An 18,560-nucleotide genomic window follows, 5' to 3' on the forward strand; every position below is an offset into this window, starting at 1 on the left:
TAAAAGTGCAATATAGCAATAGATAGTGTAGCAATTGCGTGCATCCGCTATGCTGTGACCTCTGGGTCGCTTGTTGTGTCACAACAAGAAGAGAAGTAAAGGCATTTCGACAACGTTTCACACTCTGTGTGAACCAAAAAAAAAAAGGAAATTACTGGCAAATTCTGCGCGTTGAAGATTGTTGACACACAGGGACGTGCTGGCCATTGGGAAAAGCGGGACAACTCCCAAACGGCCGGTCCAGGCCGGCCATTAGGAAAAAAATAAAAAATAAAATGTCGGCCTTCGTTCCATTTTGGGGGCTCGGCGGCCAACAAAGTATATCGTCACTGTCGTGCAGAATCTCTAAGATTCAAATGTGTATGGTGCGAGGCGTTGTGTGCTTGTAGATCGGCTGTTTTCACTAGTTTAAATCATTTTTAAAATGATAAATACGAAATATAACTCATGCAATTGGCCCACTGGCTTGTCACTTGTCATGATCTGAAATGGCAAATCTTTGAGTAGCAGCAGCGCTACAGAGAGAGATCTCTCTCTATTGCGCTGCAATGAGGGCCTCTCCAACGCTTTTTCCCGGGCTGAATCAGGAGTCCAGCACGTCCCTGTTGACACAGCATTGTGTCCAAGTGCGGAGGCATGTCGTTGTCATGGGGAAGTCTCGTACAGAGTGTTCTTGAACTGGAGTGCCAGGCACGCCAACCCAAGACTTCACATTTGCATTTCACGGCCATTTTACTTCTCTTACACACCCAAAGCCACAAACAAACAAAAAAAACAAAAAACAAAAACAAAAGCTAAACAAATGAAGTATGGTCATTCAGAATGGAGGGGGGACGTGAGTAAGATTGTAAAGCAATAAAATGATTTTTCTCTCTCTCTCTCTCCTTCCAATTGTTCACCAGCAGAATACATGGTACAAATCAAGTGTTCGCACGCACCAGGGAAATGCGAGTTTTAAGTGCTCTGAATGTGACGATCTTTCATCATCGTCGACGCCAAGCTCAACAGATTCCCACTCTACCTTCTATTATTATAGTTAAAATAACAGATATTAATAAGTACAAAATATGTAAAAACCCTTCATACATCTCAGGCTATAGGTTTGGTACCGGTAATGAAACGACAGCAAAGCTATTCCGTTAGACACCCTGCTGTTCCAGGTAAAAACGGATGTTTTCCGCGTCACTTTCAATTTGTATCTATCTATACCTGAAAGCAGTCACTCAAATCCTTCGAGGGCACTTTCTTGGCTACAACATCACAGAGTTAACAGTATAAAACATTATTAGAAACATATTGGAATTTGAATGATAAATTATAAATTTTCATATGTACAAAATTCTCAAGTTTTTTTTTTCTTTTTTTTTTTTTTAGCTTTTTACATAATGTACATATTAACAGGCTCAGACAATTAGTCACTATTAGTCCAATTGTACAGAACCAACGGATGGGTTTAGAATGACACGTATTCCTTGAAGGTAACGGTGAGACTGTTCGTGGTGATGTCGGTGATGATAATATTTCCCATAAACGGCGAGCGTTCTTTTACAGCCTTCTTGTCCTTGGGCTTTTCCGCCCGTTTCTCCGTCTCCTCCGTCACGGGAGCCGGACTTCTAACTCTAGGCTCGGGAGACTTAACGCTAGGCTCGGGAGACTTAACGATGGGCTCGGGAATGTTAACGCTAGGCTCGGGAATGTTAACGCTAGGCTTGGGAGATGGAACGCTAGGCTCGGGACCTTTAACGCTAGGCTCTGGACTTTTAAGGCCAGGCTCCGGTTCCGGTCGCAGTTCTGCCTCTGCCGGCTTCTTGCCCTTTGGACAGCTAAGATCCATGGGCTCTTCTTGGTTCCCAGAGTCCGTAACCCCGTGCGTGTAGGAGTTGCAGCGTCGCGGGCCGCTGCAGTGGAGGTCCATGGGCACGTCTTGTGGCGGAGCCACGCCGGCGGCGCTGGGAACGCTGAAACTCCTGGAGCTCAGGAAAGTCTTGGAAATGCTCCAGTCCTCCGCGAGGGGCTCCGACGCCTTGCGCTTGCGGTCGCCGGAGAAGGAGGGGATCGTGAAGCGGTCGCTGACCGCCGTGGGGGTCAACGGCGTGTTCATGTCCGTGGACCAAAGGGTCATCGGCGGGCTGGCGGTCAGCTGCAAGGGCAGGTCGTCGGGCAGATCGGCCTGGCCACGGGCCACCTCCGTGTTGTATTCCTCCGCCGTGCTCGGGGAAGGCTTGGAGAACTGCCGGTCCATGGAGGAACACTTGTTGGGGTGCTCTCCGATGGGGGGCGAGCTGCCGCCGCCGCACATCTCCTCCGGCACGCCGCTCTCCGGGAGCAGCTGCTCCGGCGTTTTGGACTTGGAGTGATGATGGTGGTGGTGGTGGTGGTGGTGCTTGTGGCCGTGCACCTTGTTGCTGTCCATGTACTTGCTCATGACGATGACGATGTGTCCGTTCTTGTTCTTGTTCTTGATGATCTTCATCTTGCCGCTGACTGCGCTCGGCAGCGTGGCCTCCTTGGGGTTGGGCTTGAGGGCGTGCTCGCTCTCGGCCTCCTTGACGGCCGTGACGGGCGGCGGCGGCGCTTTCCCGACCTCCACCGCCAGCTCCTTGACCTTGCTCAGGCAGCCGGTGTCCTTGTCGCGGACCCACTTCTGCTGCAGCGCCAGCGGCAGGTTCCACCCCGGGTTGACGGGCTTGGTGGTGGGCTCCTGGACCTTGACCACCTCCTTGAGCCGCGAGGCCTGCGCGTCGAACATGTTGCGGTCGGGCTCGTAGTGGTGGTGCTTCTTGCTGTTGAGCTGGTAGATGAACTTCTTCTTGCCGTGCGCCAGCGGGTCGACGGACTCCTGGTTGCCCGGCTGGTACTGGTGGTGCTTCTTGCTGTTCAGAGTGTACTGGTGCTGCTGGGGGTGGCTCTGGGTGCGCTGCACCGGCACCAGGCACTTCTCCGGCTCCGGCTCCTCGAAGCCCGCCGGCACGCTGGATCTGCGGGCGAAGGAGGGCACCTGAGAGGATCGAGAAAGAGAAAATGTACCGTTAACGTTTGTTGTGTTTTTAATTTTTTCGTTTTGTGTGTTCTCACACACACACAATGAACATACAGCTGTGAATGCGTAGCTAAAATAGGGATCCCAGTAACTGAAACTGGGATTCAGTCTCCTTAATATCTCTTAAGGTGCGTTCCCGACAGAAAGATAAAACGTGGTTCTAGTCGCTTGAAATCGCTTCACTTCGGTCTTGCTGGTCAGCGTTGGTTGTTTGGGGATGGGGGTTGGGATTTACCAGCCGTGTCCTCGTTCGCACTGATCGATAACAACGCTGCGTTAAGCCACGTCCTTGCATTTAACTTTGTATGAAATCCCGCCGCTCAAACAAATATTTTATCTTTCGGTCAGAACGCACCCTTAAGATTCTATCTCCTTAATATCTCAAATAAATGAAATCATATTAAATCATATTGTTTTGTTTCCCCCCCAGTAGGCAAATAGTCCATCCAGGGTGGGATTCGAACCGAGGCATCGGAGCCTATACGTGGAATGTGCGTTCAGCTCTCAGCTATCGGGGACTCCCATAATATTTAAGGGTTTGTTGAAGTAAGTCTGTCGAAGTAGCTTATTGTCATCATCATCATCATCATCATCATCGGAGGAGTAGCAACGAGGGTCGTGTACGGCCCTTTCAAGGTGCTAAGTGTGGCGTCAGCTCCCAGTGCGTACGTAGTTACTTACCCAAGCCATGCTACTCATATGGCGAGTCGGTGGGACCTGGGATTGAACCCACAAACCATTGCGATTCAAAGCGATAGAGCGACCATACCGAAACAATCCCCGACTCCCAGCCTTAAGGCCTGGCGGAAATAGAAATATTAGGCAATTAAACAGTCAAAGGGCATTTCTGGTACACCACACCTTGCATTGTACTTGTGCAGTGTTGCCAAGACATGCAAAGGAGGCGTCGCCCCTTTGTGTCATGTCATTTAGAACTATATCGGATAAAAAAATCCAAATAATGAATCCAGTGCGCCACTTAACCACTTAAACCCTGTATATTACATACGTATTTGTACATCAAATAGATTAAAATAGCGGATCTACAAGCTCACGGCGTGTTGCGACATATGAGCTTGCGGCGTTTACTTGCGACACGTTATGAGCTTGTAGATCTGCTATTTTCCTGCAAATTCTTTTTATCGTCAAATCTTCTTCGATTTTCTTTCGTCGAATGTTCCATATTTCACCGGACGTTCTTCTGGTGTTTGACCGACGCGCGGCTATTATGACATACCTGCCCCAAAATAGAGACGCTAGGGTTCCCCAAGTGTTTAAAGCAGTGGTTCCAAGCTAGATCGAGCCCCAAAAGAGACATTTGATGTCTCTCGGGACCCAAACTAAGTTTTGCTTTGAAAATTAAATCTTTTGAAGAAGAAGATGAAGAATTAAAGAAGAATTCACCCTTTGTCAGCCTTCTGATTGGTCCCTGACTGACCAACCAGCAGGCTCTATCTGCCTTGTCCCGCCCTGGTTCCGCCTTTTTTATGTTGAATTTGCTAAAACATAATTTTTGGAGAAATAAAAACATTTAAAAACATGCTGAGTCACTATACTGCCACTGAGCAGCTCCATTTTACTGAAACCAAGTTTGAAATTAGAATTGAACACGGTAGTGGATGGAGTGTCCCACCGAGTGTCCCACCAAGACACAGCAACCAATGGGTGTGAACAACGGGCGGGACTTCACAAAGGGTGAATTAGAAGAGGAATTAGAAGAAAAAGGATTAGAAGAAGAAGAGATAAGAAAAATTTGATATTTGTTCAATTTACAATCCAGGCATTTAGCAGACGCTCTTAACCACAGAGCGACTTACAATAGGCAAGGTGAACACATACATATGAAATGCAGAGAGAAAGTGTAGTTGTCTCTGTGAAATAGAACCATGAGTAGACCAAGACTCTAGGGGTGGGCGATATGGACAAATACAGTATCACAATATTTTCCCAAGCTGTATCGCGATACACGATGTTATCACGATTATTTTTCTTTGGTTATTTTCCAAGTTACTTCCAGGCCCAGGGACCCTCTGGGTTCCTTTTTGGAGGTCTAAATTTGACCCTCACAAGTATCTAACTCTGAAAGTATACAAATGAAACCAAGGGTCCATTTGGTTTCATTGGTATACTGTCAGAGTTAAGCTGAGACCTTGATATTTTAAAGTTTTGAGAACTACTGATTTAGACCAAAATGCAGGTTTAATGGTGGATTCTGCAATGAATCTCTGTATTAACAATTCAACAGGATTTTTTACAAGGATCCCTCATTGTATCACGATATATATATATATATATATATATATATATATATATATATATATACGATATCTCTGAAAAGGCATATTGTGGAGACATTGTATCGTCTCAACGATATTTATCACCATATCGCCCACCCCTACTTCTCTATGTCGGGGACCCACAGAGATGGGTCCTATAGAGGACCCATCCCATAGAGATGGGTCCCCGACACCCACAAAATGGGTGCCGACCCACCCAGCGTAGCGCTGGGTTTAAAGAGCTATGCTAAGTCTCCCCTCCCCTCCCCTCCCCCCCCCCTGCTGTCCAGGATGACCTCTGGGGGCCGGCAGCGGGGCACCGCCCCCAGACACCCGGGCTGTGACCTTAAAGGTCAGAGAAATGCCACCAGACATGTCACGCTTTATCCCTGATTCCCCCGGCCACGTGTGTGTGTGTGTGTGTGTGTGTGTGTGTGTGTGTGTGTGTGTGTGTGTGTGTGTGTGTGAGAGAGTCCACACACACACACACACACACACACACACACACACACACACACACAGGCAGGACGCTATGCTATGCTATGCTATGCTGTCCCTTTCTGATCTGAGATAGTAGTCAAAAAAAAGAAGAAAAAAGGCAGACATTCCACTAGCTATGAAATATCCTCTCTTTTGGGAGGAACATTTCACTAATAGGAAGATGGAAGAGGTGCATTTGGCGCAGTGCAGCAGAATAGATTCACTTCAGGAAAAACATGATTATGAAGCACTTTTTACGATAAGAAAAAGCCTAAAGTGAAAGGCGTGTTTTGCACACACAGCTATTTAGCATAAAACATAAGCATGAACACTCCGAGATAAAGAGGAGAGCTCTCAAGAAACACTTCCACAACCTCAGGCTACACAAACAGCTGGCAAACACTGTCCTCCCTCTCTCCTTCTCTCTCTCTCTCTCTCTCTCTCTCTATCCTTCTCTCTCTCTCTCTCTCTCCTTCTCTCTCTCTCTCTCTCTCTCTCTCTCTCTCTCTCTATCCTTCTCTCTAGGGCTGTCACGATATGACATTTTACATGACGATTAATTGTCACTCAAATAATTGGCGATTAACGATTTAATTGTGTATTTGTCGTTGATCATTACATTTCTGTTTGGCTTTTATAGGCTTTGAAGTTGCATAATGGTAGATATGACACATAACCTAAATATACAAATACATTACTGACATATTTGACAACTTACTACTTAAAAAATAACATTGATAGTGGAAATAGCCGATCTACAAGCTCACAACGCGTCGCGATGCGACGCGTTGTGAGCTTGTAGATCTGCTATTTCCACTATTTCTGTCATTTTTCAACATTCACGATTATGACGATTATGACAAAATAATTGCGATAATGTCAAATAATTACGATTAGACGATTATGTAATAATTGTGACAGCCCTACTTCTCTCTCTCTCTCTCTCTCTCTCTCTCCCCCCTCCATCTCTCTCCTCTCTCTATCCTTCTCTCTCTCTCTCTCCATCACTATATCGACATGAGCAGATGTTATGTCCATGAATTGAAAAAGACTGGGTTAGTCTGGACTTATTTGGGATGTTCCTTTTCGGCAGGGTGTGTGTTTAACTGTACTTGTACTGCACTACATTTCTATTGTATTGACTTTACTTGTACTGTTCTCCGTTTTTTTGTCTAATAACATTTTCAATCAATCAAAAAGATGTACAAGCTTGCAACGTGCTGTGACCTTGTAGATCCGATCTTTTAGCGGAAAAGAAATTCCGCTTGAGTGTTTAAACTGCTCCTAATTATTCTGGTGGACCCCCTGCAACCCCCTCAAGGACCCCCACCCCCACCCCCACCCACACCCCCTCATCCAAAAGCAAAGAGAAAGGCGATGCAATGTCATGAAATGTTACCTGAACAAGGAGATGCTTTGGTTTGGGACCCCGTTTACGATACCCCATCAGCTGCTCCTGTCTCTCTCTGCGAAGACAAAATGAGGATCATCTTTGTTTACAACGCTTGGCATGACCACACATATAAATCACCCCCCGTACACGCACGCACACACACACACACACACACACAAACACACACACGCGCGCGCACACACACACACACACACACACACACACACACACACACGCACACAGAAAAAGAAAACATTGATTTTCCATAAAGAAAACCTATTACATTGCTTTATGACGAGACATAACACAACACAACGTCCCGTGTGTGGAAAGATTCCAGGACGCTTCAATCTTTTTACCATATTATTCATTAATTCTCCCCCTCTACACCTATTCAAGGTTGAAAGTGGAATCTCTGATTTGGAAGACTAATGAAGGCCCCTGTGCTGCAAAGCATTATGGTCCTTATTTGCATAACCCTCTCCATGGTAATCGTCCCATTCCAACATTCTCATTATGGGGGGAGGAATTCAATTAAGCCATTCAGAACGGGTTCACATTATTGCGTATCATGATTTTATGCTTTTTAACTATTGAAAAATAGCAGATATACAAGCTCACAGCGCGGCACCGAGTGCCGTGCTGCGAGCTTGTAGATCTGCTATTTAAAAAAAAAATCATGAACATTTGAATTTTGACCCGACTCAAAAAGTGTCTTTTGATTCCTTCTAAGGTTTTTTTTCTTTTGAAAAACCTGTGTTTCTATGTCTGCAATCTGGCTAGCCATCGTCAAAGAAAAGGTCCTTTTCACTTAACAGTTAACTGAGCTCCAGTTAAGTCTTAACTGGAGCTCAGTTAGTCTGTTCTTGAGAGACTACTATGTCAGTGGTTCTCAAACCTTTTCATGTGAAGGACCCCCAAGGACCCGCATCTCAAAATTCAATAGTTCCAGGGACCCCTCAGAAGCAAAATTTGATTTACAAACGTTCGCTTTAAAAATACATATTCAAAGATTTGCACACATTTTCACGACTTTTTCAAAAACAGCAGATCTACAAGCTTGCAGCGCTGTGAGCTTGTAGATCTGCTATTTTTCAATAGTTAAAGGAGCTATAGTCAACTTTTTCTTGAAAAACTGACACTAAAATAAAAATGTAAAAATGACCAATTATTTTATCATTATTTTATACTTTTGTGGTATTTTTTTAATAGAAACACATATATGAAGCTTAATCTTTATTTTATAAAATATTTTCGAAACATTTTTATTTTAGTGTCTGTTTTTCAAGAAAAAGTTAACTATAGCTCCTTTAAAGCATTCAATAATTCTAGGCCTAAATGGCTTAAGGTCTCTTCCTCTCCTCCAGCTCACAGAGCTCTTCCTCTCTCTTCCAGGCGCTCCGGTCGCATTCAGACCTTAATTAGGGTCATAAGGAATATGGAATGGGATAACTGCACAGTGAGGTACTGTAGAGATGCAGAGGTTGAATATGTACATGCGCACCACGGAGCCTTGTGCAAAGGCACAATAACTCAAAAGAACGTGGAAAATGCATAGCCTTTTAAATAACCCTGATCTCTAGAGCGCTGGTTCTCAACGTGGGGTCCGGGGACCCCCGAGAGGTCCTTGGAGGGGGAGGGGGAGGGGGGTGACAGGGCGGTCCGCCCCAGCGGAATCACTGATAGTTACTTTTGAACCAAAATGGGACACTTATGGGTCTGTAACTCTTGTACGCTCTCTTCAATCTCTGGAGTTAAAATTCCAGGGATTAAATTCCAGAGATTAAAAATGGGCCTCATGGTCTAAATGCATATCCAAGTTGTGTGGGGGGGGGGGGGGGGTCCTTGAAATGAGCAAGGTTGAGAATCTACTGCTACCAGTAAGATGCCCAAGGGCGAAAAGCAAAGGGCGAGGTCGCGCCATGTCTTGGCCATCTGACCAGTGATGTATATCGGACCAGTTACCCATATATGGAGATCCCTGTGATGCCAGGGGAACCAAATCCCTTTTATGGACAGATGTATGGAGAACCGAGATGACTGGAAACAACGATGGAGGGCTCGTCTGAGGACGACCTAGAGAGAGATGCCCATATATGGAGATCCCTGATGTCCACATCACTGTGACATCACTTGTGACTCTGTGCCACATCACTGTGACTCAGATGTCAGAGCGTGAGTTCAAAAAAGACAAGCGTTACCCGTACGTCGTCGCCATGGAAATTGCCCCATGCTAAAACAATGCCCAAATTTGGACATGACTGACACAACTGATACTGCCGCCATGGTAACAGATTTGGAGATGACTGGCATCACTGATCAGTTCTCTAACAATACTTCTGAGACTCCTACATTCAATCTACCATATGTTGTGCAAGTTGTGCACAACCCATAACCAAGACTGCACATAATTCAGAACACATACTGTATGTTCGAACGGGCAAAGGACTGGTTTAACACTTATTTTAACAAAATAAATATACACTTAAGCCCCATCTTACTGCTGTTGCCATGCATTGTCAGCTTGTACTGCAGGTATGATACGGTATGTCTCTCCCATATTGCACAGGCCTACTGTACTGAGAAACCCTAATATTCTTTCAATATAAAGTGCCTGGGAGCAGAGACGGAGGGTGTGGCGGCTTTATTCTGGCTACCAGAGCATGATGTGAAATACTGTTCCCCCCATATAATCCTTGACTCATCATCATCATCGTCGTCGTCAGCTCATAAATAACCAGTGATCGGTGAAGGGCCTGCCCTGCATAATAAGACCATTTCTGCTGCTGTGGGGACTTTGGCAGGAGACAGGCAAAAAAATGTGAAAAGCCCACATAAACCGGAGTGCATGGGGGGGGAAAAAAAGATACATGAACTTTGGTCATCAATCATAACACAATGATGCGTGTGTTATTTCACGCTGGAGACATGCAACGGGGCGACCCCTATTTACAGGAGATTTGGCAATTACAGCCTTCCCTCGGCCCGCCGCCCCTCCCCCGCTCCTCTGGGAGGGGGCTGGGCGTCCACGCGCACGCACACACACACACACACACGCGTGTGTGCACACACACACACACACACACAGCCCAGTACAGGCCCAGACATACACACAGGCAGCCTGCTCAGGGAACTGGGGACTGTGGGATGATGGGAGCACTGGGAATGCTGTGGAACGCTGCATGTATTTTACATTTCAGTCTCTAGTCTGTCGGGTGGAAACCTTGTATGTCCAGACCAGAACTGCTACTTTGCAGGAAATGGGGGGAAAAAAAGAACCTGTGCTCCAATGGATCAAAGGTTTTCAACGTTTTCAGGCCAAGGACCCCTTAGTTGAGAGAGAGATGAAGCAGGGACCCCCACAACCTGTTCATAGATTCCATATAGTTTCATTGTTTGACAGCGCAATCATCATGTTTTTTTTTTTTTTTTTTTCAATTTGTGTCAATTTTTGTGTTTCCAGATATTTAACCACTTGAGCCGTCATTACCTAATAAACTTGACCTTTTTACTCTGTACTTAGTCTGCTCTCTTTGCCGAAATTAGCGCTGCGAGGCGTTGTGAGCTTGTAGATCTGCTATTTTTGGCAGTTCTCAGAATATGGACACTAGGGTTCAAGTTATTAGTATAACAAGGATTGGAAAGTTTGGAGGACCCCTGTAGTAACTCTGAGGACCCCCTAGGGGTCCCGGACCCTCTGTTGAAGACCCCTGATCAAAGCACTTTATTATTTATTATAATAATAACACAAATTTATAATAACTATTCACAAGCTCGCGTTACAGCGCTGCACTGACGTACAGGGCAATGTTCGTTCCTATACTCTCATCTATTCTACAGTAAGGGAATGAAGTGTAGGTCATGACCGAATTAATAAGGTCGTGGATACAAGCGGACAAAATGTGTTTTCTCAGACGGATGGCCGGCCTCTCCCTTAGAGATGAGGTGAGAAGTTCAGACGTCTGCGAGAGACTGGGGCGTGGAACTAGGGATGGGCAATATACTCCATATGGCAATATATCGCAATATTTTATTCCCCAATACTGTATCGATACTTCAGGCTGTAGCATCGCAATACTTTTGGAGAAAAATAAATCTGTTGCCAGTACATAGAAAAACTAATGGTAGAAGTCCAGTCCTGACACTCCGCTGCTGTTCAATAAATCAAAATGGTTTTAACGAAAATCAAAATGTTTTGACTCAATTTGTCCATTGAGTTATCAACATAATGTGCATGCATATTATTAGACTACCCAGGTGGTAGATGGCAAGTTGTATTTTCAGTTCTACGAAAAATATGTAAATTCTGTTGAATATCGTAATATATGCAATATGTATCGCATCGCAATGTACCGTGACCCAAGTATCGTGATATGTACCGCATCGTGAGGTTCTTGCCAATACCCATCCCTACGTAGAACCGCTGCGTCTTCACTTGGCAAGGAGCCAGCTTAGGTCTCCCTAGGGAGACCTTAGCGTCTCCTTAGGGAGCTGCCCGTCCCACTGGGAGGACAGGAGACCCCCTGGCAGACCGAGGACCAGATGGGGGGATTACATCTCCACATTGGCCCGGGACCACCTCAGGATCCCCCCAGGAGGAAGTGGCTAATGTTGCTTCGGAAATTGAAGTCTGGAGCTCTCTGCTTGGAACTGTTGCCCCCACGACCCGATTCCGGATAAGCGATTGAAACTAGATGGATGGCTCTCGTGTTAATATGGTTTCAATGGTTCAATATGCCAAAGGTCTTCAACAGGGGGTCCGGGACCCCTAGGGGGTCCTCAGAGTTACTACATGGTAACTTCTCCTTTCTAACCACTTGAACCCTAGCATCCACTTTAGCCAAAAATAGCAGATCACAACGCCTCGTGTGAGCTTGTAGATCTGCTATTTTCGGCAAAGAGGTTTGGTGTAGAGGGGGAAAAAGAGCAGACTAAGTACAGAGTTTATTATGTATTTATGGTTCAAGTGGTTAAATATCTGAAAACCCACATTAACATGAATCCAAAATACACTGATGATTGTGCTGTCAAACGATGAAACTATATGGAATCTATGAACAGGTTGTGGGGGTCCCTGCTTCATCTCTCTCTCAACTAAGGGGTCCTCCTTGGCCTGAAAACGTTGAAGACCCCTGCTGTAAGCTAAACCCACAGACAAACTAAACACTGTCAAAACGGTTTGGAAACAGAACGTCTACGAAATATGGAGCTACAAGGATTCTGCCAGACAGAAATATGATTCTCTTTGGATCTGCATCTCATGCGGTCCCATGAGCCCCAGTGAGTTTACCTCCACACTTTACACCAGCGCTGTGGTTTACACGCCAGAGGGCCAATATTAAGCACATGAACACTGTAGCTTCCCTAGTACCCTGGGCAGTGTTATAATGGGTGCATATGCTGTGAAAATAACCGATCTACAAGATCGTAGATCGGCTATTTCCGGTGAGGAGATATGGTGCCTAGAGGGAGGCGGCCAAGCATAGACCCCTGAGGGACTCCGGTCAACTTAAGTATAGGGTTTAAGTGGTTACGTTTTATTTTATTTTTGTGAATATTTCACAGTCCACCAATGATATTCTTATATGGCCATCACTCATACAATGCCTGTCTAAATTGTTTGGGTTTATTTTTTTTTATTTATTTTTTGTACCACAAATGTTAAATTACAGGCCAAATCTTTGGAATGTGGTGCATGGAAACAAAATGGTTGATTTGCTACAATGGAAGAGATGCAAGACCAGAGAAGATTCTTACAATATTGAGGACCACTATGTAAACATGTGTTATTCTTTTAGCATAACCTTTCCCTGTACCTGTACTGTTAATACAGTATTCAATCAATCAATCACAAAATATACAAATCTCACTCAGTGCCTTTGAGTGTGGCTGTTTACTGGAAAGGAAGGATTTTGGCTCAAAAAGTATGTCACAATATGGCTTATCATTTAAAAGGTTAGGGTAAATGATACTTGTTTTGTTAAAACATGTGTTGAATAGCTCTGCATTCTGATAGAACTCATTGCTACAGAGTGTTTGTTCAGTAACAGGAGTGTCCATGTGTCTTGAGCTCTTTAGTAAACACTAAATGCCTATGTTGTTCACACATCAAATTGATAGTGTTCTCTCTCCTGATTGGCTGACATTGGCAACCCACCTGGACATGTATTTTCTGTTTATCTAAGAGCTGGACAGATGGGGGAGAACTTAGAAATTCCATAAGAAAATACTCATAATAATAATAATAATGAAGAGTAAAATAGCCGATCGTTGTGAGCTTGTAGATCTGCTATTTTCACTAGTTTGGGTCCCTTGGGGGGGACATTGAATATTTCTTTTGGGTCTCGAGCTAAAATGTTTGGGCACCACTGCACTAGAGTGGGACTGACAGCTGGCTGATAACTGGTAGTCACAGAAAGTGTTGTAGGCAGCCTACCGCACCACAGCACCATAGCTCATGTTCAGGGGCGTCACACCAAATTCTGGGCCCTGGGTACAAGGATTCACTGCGGGCCCCCCATGAATGTTAACTATTGAAAAATAGCAGATATACAAGCTCACAGCGCGGCACCGAGTGCCGCGCTGCGAGCTTGTAGATCTGCTATTTTTGAAAAATCATAAAAATGTGTGCAAGAAACCCATGTGTCCATGTCAGTAATGCTCAAACTCTTTCATGTGAAGGACCCCCAAAATGATATGAATTTGGCCACGGACCCCCATCTCAAAATATTTAGTTCCAGCCAGGGACCCCCCTCCCCCCGGAAGCAAAATTTGAGTTACAAATGTTCGCTTAAAAAAATACATGTATTCAAAGATTTTCACACATTTTCACGACTTTTCAAAAATAGCAAATCTACAAGCTCGCAGCGCGGCACTCGGTGCCGCGCTGTGAGCTTGTATATCTGCTATTTTTAAATAGCTAAAGTTACTAGGGCCCCGCCACCTTTGGGCCCTGGTAACTCAGTCCCACTTTCCTACCCCTTGTGACGCCCCCTGCTCATGCGTGTGCACTCACTCTCAGATTCTTGTGAACCATATTGCACATGTTGACAATTCCCTGGTAGCATCTCGTCTTCCTCTGAATGGTGTTGTGATCCAGTGAGCAAAACATTCCCCCATAAGTATAGTTTTTTAGCCCACGTCTGACCCTTAAGGAAAACAACACAAACCACTGACTGTAGCCAACAGCTACCATGTCTGGGTCGTCGTGATGCAAGAAGCAACAGTCGTAAAAAAACACTGTCTTGTTGTGTTGACATGTCAAGTATACAAGCAGCGTTGCCAGATCGCTCGAGAGCAGCAGTTTTACACCTATTCTTCTGACTACACATATTGTCCTAGTATATGAGCCAATAGGGGAAGGGGATCAACGTCACATGATTCATTGTTTGGCCCCGGCAAAAACTTGGGATGCGTGTCTCCAATGATATGATGACTGGCAGAATCAGTGAAGTTTACAATATTTGGGCGGTTCTGTTTTCATTTTGCACAAGATGGGTGGTTGGTGCAATTACTTGCACTACAGTACTTGTAGTGCAGCCATATGCAAAAGAAAAAAAATAAGAATAAACCCATACAATGCATACGTTCCGTAATGCAATTCCAATAGAGAAAGCTGTGTTGTTTTCACCCGAATAAAAAATGGCGGCCCGTATGTGTGTCTCAAAGGATATGCATCTGACATTTGTAAATAGCAGACAAATGCATATTATTTTTTGGGGCGGGTCTCACTGGTCTAAACAGTTGCATTGATTGAAGCAAGCAACTGATATACACTTTAGAAACACACCCCCCCCAAAAAAAAAAATGCAACCACCAATATTTGCGAGTGACTTATACAAAATATATATGCCTATACAAGCCCAAAGTTGCTTATAATAAGCAGCCATGGCAACACTGCATATATACATAGCATAGACTATATCAGAATTATCAGATGCAATGATTCTCTACAAGCGAGAGCCTCTATAATAGAGCTGCCTTCTGTCAGACTCTTCTGCTCTGCAGTGCAGACTGTGGAGGGGGGGGTATCAATAACAGTGTTACAACAGCGCCCCTCCCCCCACGCCCATATATGGTCGTGCCTGAACTCGAGGCTGCACGGCCATGTCCAAAGTCTCTCTCTCTCTCTCTCTCTCTCTCTCTCTCTCTCTCTCTCTCTCCCTCTCTCTCCTCTCTCTCTCTCTCTCTCTCTCACCTGTTTTGGAAGGCGACGAGCAGCCGCGGGTCCAGGATGTTTTCCTCTGGTTCCCATGTGTTGTATCTGCGAGGGGAGGAGGAGGAGGAGGGACATGTTAGCATTCTATCGCGAGAGAAAAAATAATGTCCCTGCTATGACTCTATAGTCTCACGTATGATCTCTATCTTGTCCTGTCATGTAATAATCACTCGTAATGCTTGCAACGTTATTATAGCAAAGCTATGCAAAGTAGACACACGATTACAGTTAAGCCTACGTTTACGCGCAAGTCTCCATAAAATACCCAAATGCGTCCTGGCTGGCGCACATACACGTCGTTGTTATGAGATACTGTACATTATTAGTTATGGTTTGTGGCGGGCGAGCGGACCACCGCACCTCTGGGGCGAGGGGACCCAAGCTTTGGGCGAGGAGGATTCCTGCGAGTTTTCAGAGTTTTTTCAGGGCGAGAGTGAATTATTTGGACAAGCGTTCTTCTGCTCGAGTCGGTTAATCCTTTCTGCAGCAGCCAAGAAAGACGCACTGACACTGAGTCATATCATAAGGGAAGGGAGACACTGACCGTTCCAAAACAACAGCGAATAAAAGCACAGCCGATGACATGTCAAAAAGAGAGACTGTCTGTGTGTTTATGTGCACAGACTGACAGACTGCAGTGGACCAACATTAACAACCACCTTCTTCTCCTTTTTCGTGCAGTTCTACAGTCGGCCATTTTAAACACCGCTGTCTCATATTAAAATCCTCTGGCAAGCAGAAGGAGCAGCGATAATTAAAAGAGGATTAAAATAAGGCTGCTGTATCATCATCCTCCTCCTGGCTGGCTGCATGCATGCATGCATGCCGCCTGCCTTCCAAACAGCATACATTAGTGAAGGCATGCACCGTGCATGCGGTGCACGACGCACGTATGAGCACGGGGAGGCGGTGGATGGAGAGACTCACACTGGAAACACATACCAACCGCTCTGTGCGCGCGACACGCACGCACGCACGCACGCACGCACACACACACACACACACACACACACACACACACACTCTTGGTGTGCGCGCGATACTAGCAAAGCAAAGCATGCAATGCATGCATTACGCGTATCTATTGACATTTGAACATCTTAAGGCTGCAGCATTTGGTGATCAAAACATTACGCAGCATTACTGTGCAGCTATAAAAATGAACAGAGATTCTAAGGATGGTGAAGATGATGAACACTTACTTGGGAGACCAACCTCTCCACTTGACCAGGTACTCGATCTTGCCCTGTGGGGGAGGGTGGAGGGGGGGGGGGGGGGGGGGGGGGGTGGAGGAGGAGGGGAGAATTCAGTGAGCGCCTAATTTGGAGGATCCGAGAAGAAAAAAAAAAGATTATAACGGATCAGTCCTTTTTAAATGTAGGCCTATTATTATTCCAAATATTTTATTCCAAATCTAGGCTGCTATAGATCCACGTCCGTGCAAAAAGGGTGTCGCGTTTTGCTTGCCTCCCCAAAAAAAAGGACCCGATCGATCTACAAGATCACAACGCATAGATCTGGTAGATTTTTTTTCTTTCTTTTTTTTTTTTTTTTTTTTTGACAAGCGAACCCCCCCATCCGTCGTCCGCAGCTCGTATAGCAGGAGCTCTGGCGATGGTGATGCATCCATTTTATAGATTTATTTTTTTATTATTTTAATACCTTCCTGAGTCGTTTCTTCTCGATTCCCTCCACAGCGAATACATGCTCTCCGGCTGCCGGCAGCTCCATGATTCTCTGACCGGGTGGACAGAGAGGATAGGCGGCTTGGATGCCTCCTGCAGCTCGGTTAGAATGTTGACACACACGTACGGCTGCTTCTCGATCCGAGCGGCTTGGTAGTTTTCCAGTTGTGTCAGTGTGTGTGTATGGTGTATCAAAAAAAGTATTCCCTCCTCCCTCTCTCTCTCTCTCTCTCTCTCTCTCTCTCTCTCTCTCTCTCTCTCTCTCTCTCTCTCTCTCTCTCTCTCTCTCTCTCACACACACTCTCTCAAGGTCCTCCTCGTCCGCGGCAGTGAAAAGGGAGAGAGACATCCATCCAACACACACGGCTCTGCGGAGTGAGAGAGAGAGAGAGAGAGAGGAGCAGATCGTGCTTGTGCGCGTGACGTCAGAAGGAGGAGGGGGGAGGTGAAAACCTTGGGCACATATATATGACCCCTCCCTGAGAGAGAGAGAGAGAGAGAGAGAGAGAGAGAGAGAGAGAGAGAGAGAGAGAGAGAGAGAGAGAGTTATACATCAATCACTGTGTTATTAGTTAACAGCCTAAAGAAACAACCGTCCGTTACATGGATCATATGCCCTTTATTTGTTTAATATATCGTTTTGTTTTTGTTTTTTTAAGGGTAGAGTTTTTATATAGTTTTTGAGGCGCTGATTTAAAATGCATTTCAATTCAATTCAAATTAGCTTTATTGCTATGAGAAAACATACGTTTACATTGCCAAAGCAAGACATGTCAAAACATGATAGAAAACAGGTGACAAGGGGAGCATATGCCAATAATGCCATACAGTTGGAGGGGTTAACTTACAGCATCGTGTAAACAGAGCTATGTCACATGTAGGTCTATGCGTAATGTAGCATGTTATAGGATATAAAAGCTTTTTTAATGCATGGTGATTTTAACTGCTTATTTATTGACCCAAAATGTATGGGCTTTTGATCACTACAGCATGCCTATATACTGTTTAGAAGATGGAAAACCCAACTGTTCAGCGCTTGCGGCTGCTTGCGCTTTTTAATAAGAATTCATTTGGCTGCTGTATGGCCACACATATATAATCAAATATCTTAATCCATTTATAAATGGCTCGTGTCAGTGAGAAACACAACAGACAAGGCACTCATCTGAGCAAAAGACCAGCAGCAAGGTCCAGAAAATCAACTGATTTTCTTTCCTCCTGTAATAATAAACTAATAGACATGTCCAAATGTTGGCACCGCATACAGCCTATACTTAGAAATGTTGGCAAACAGCGCGACGTCATTTCAATTTGAGACTTTTTTTTTTTTTGCTGATGTATAAAAGTTGACACAAAGACCTCTATTCATGGATCACGCCACGGACCCCCATTTTTTTTTCTTTTTCTTTTTAACGTGATTTATGTCGGTCAAGTTCAAATGCACGCACGACGATAAACACATTAAGCT

General features: G+C 45.1%; 1 protein-coding gene across 1 annotated transcript; it reads right to left on the reverse strand.

The window, feature by feature from the left end:
• Positions 1–1,453: 1,453 nt before the first annotated feature.
• LOC308282627 (E3 SUMO-protein ligase CBX4-like) lies at positions 1,454–17,138 on the reverse strand (the record flags this gene model as incomplete). The annotated part of the gene is made up of 5 exons (XM_080723012.1): positions 1,454–2,998; positions 7,196–7,262; positions 15,387–15,452; positions 16,610–16,653; positions 17,070–17,138. 5 exons carry the CDS (start codon positions 17,136–17,138, stop codon positions 1,454–1,456), a joined length of 1,791 nt encoding a protein of 596 aa, XP_080579138.1.
• Positions 17,139–18,560: the final 1,422 nt, after the last annotated feature.

Source organism: Nannobrachium achirus, assembly GCF_963921795.1.
Source record: "Nannobrachium achirus genome assembly, chromosome: 4".
NCBI lineage: Eukaryota > Metazoa > Chordata > Actinopteri > Myctophiformes > Myctophidae > Nannobrachium > Nannobrachium achirus.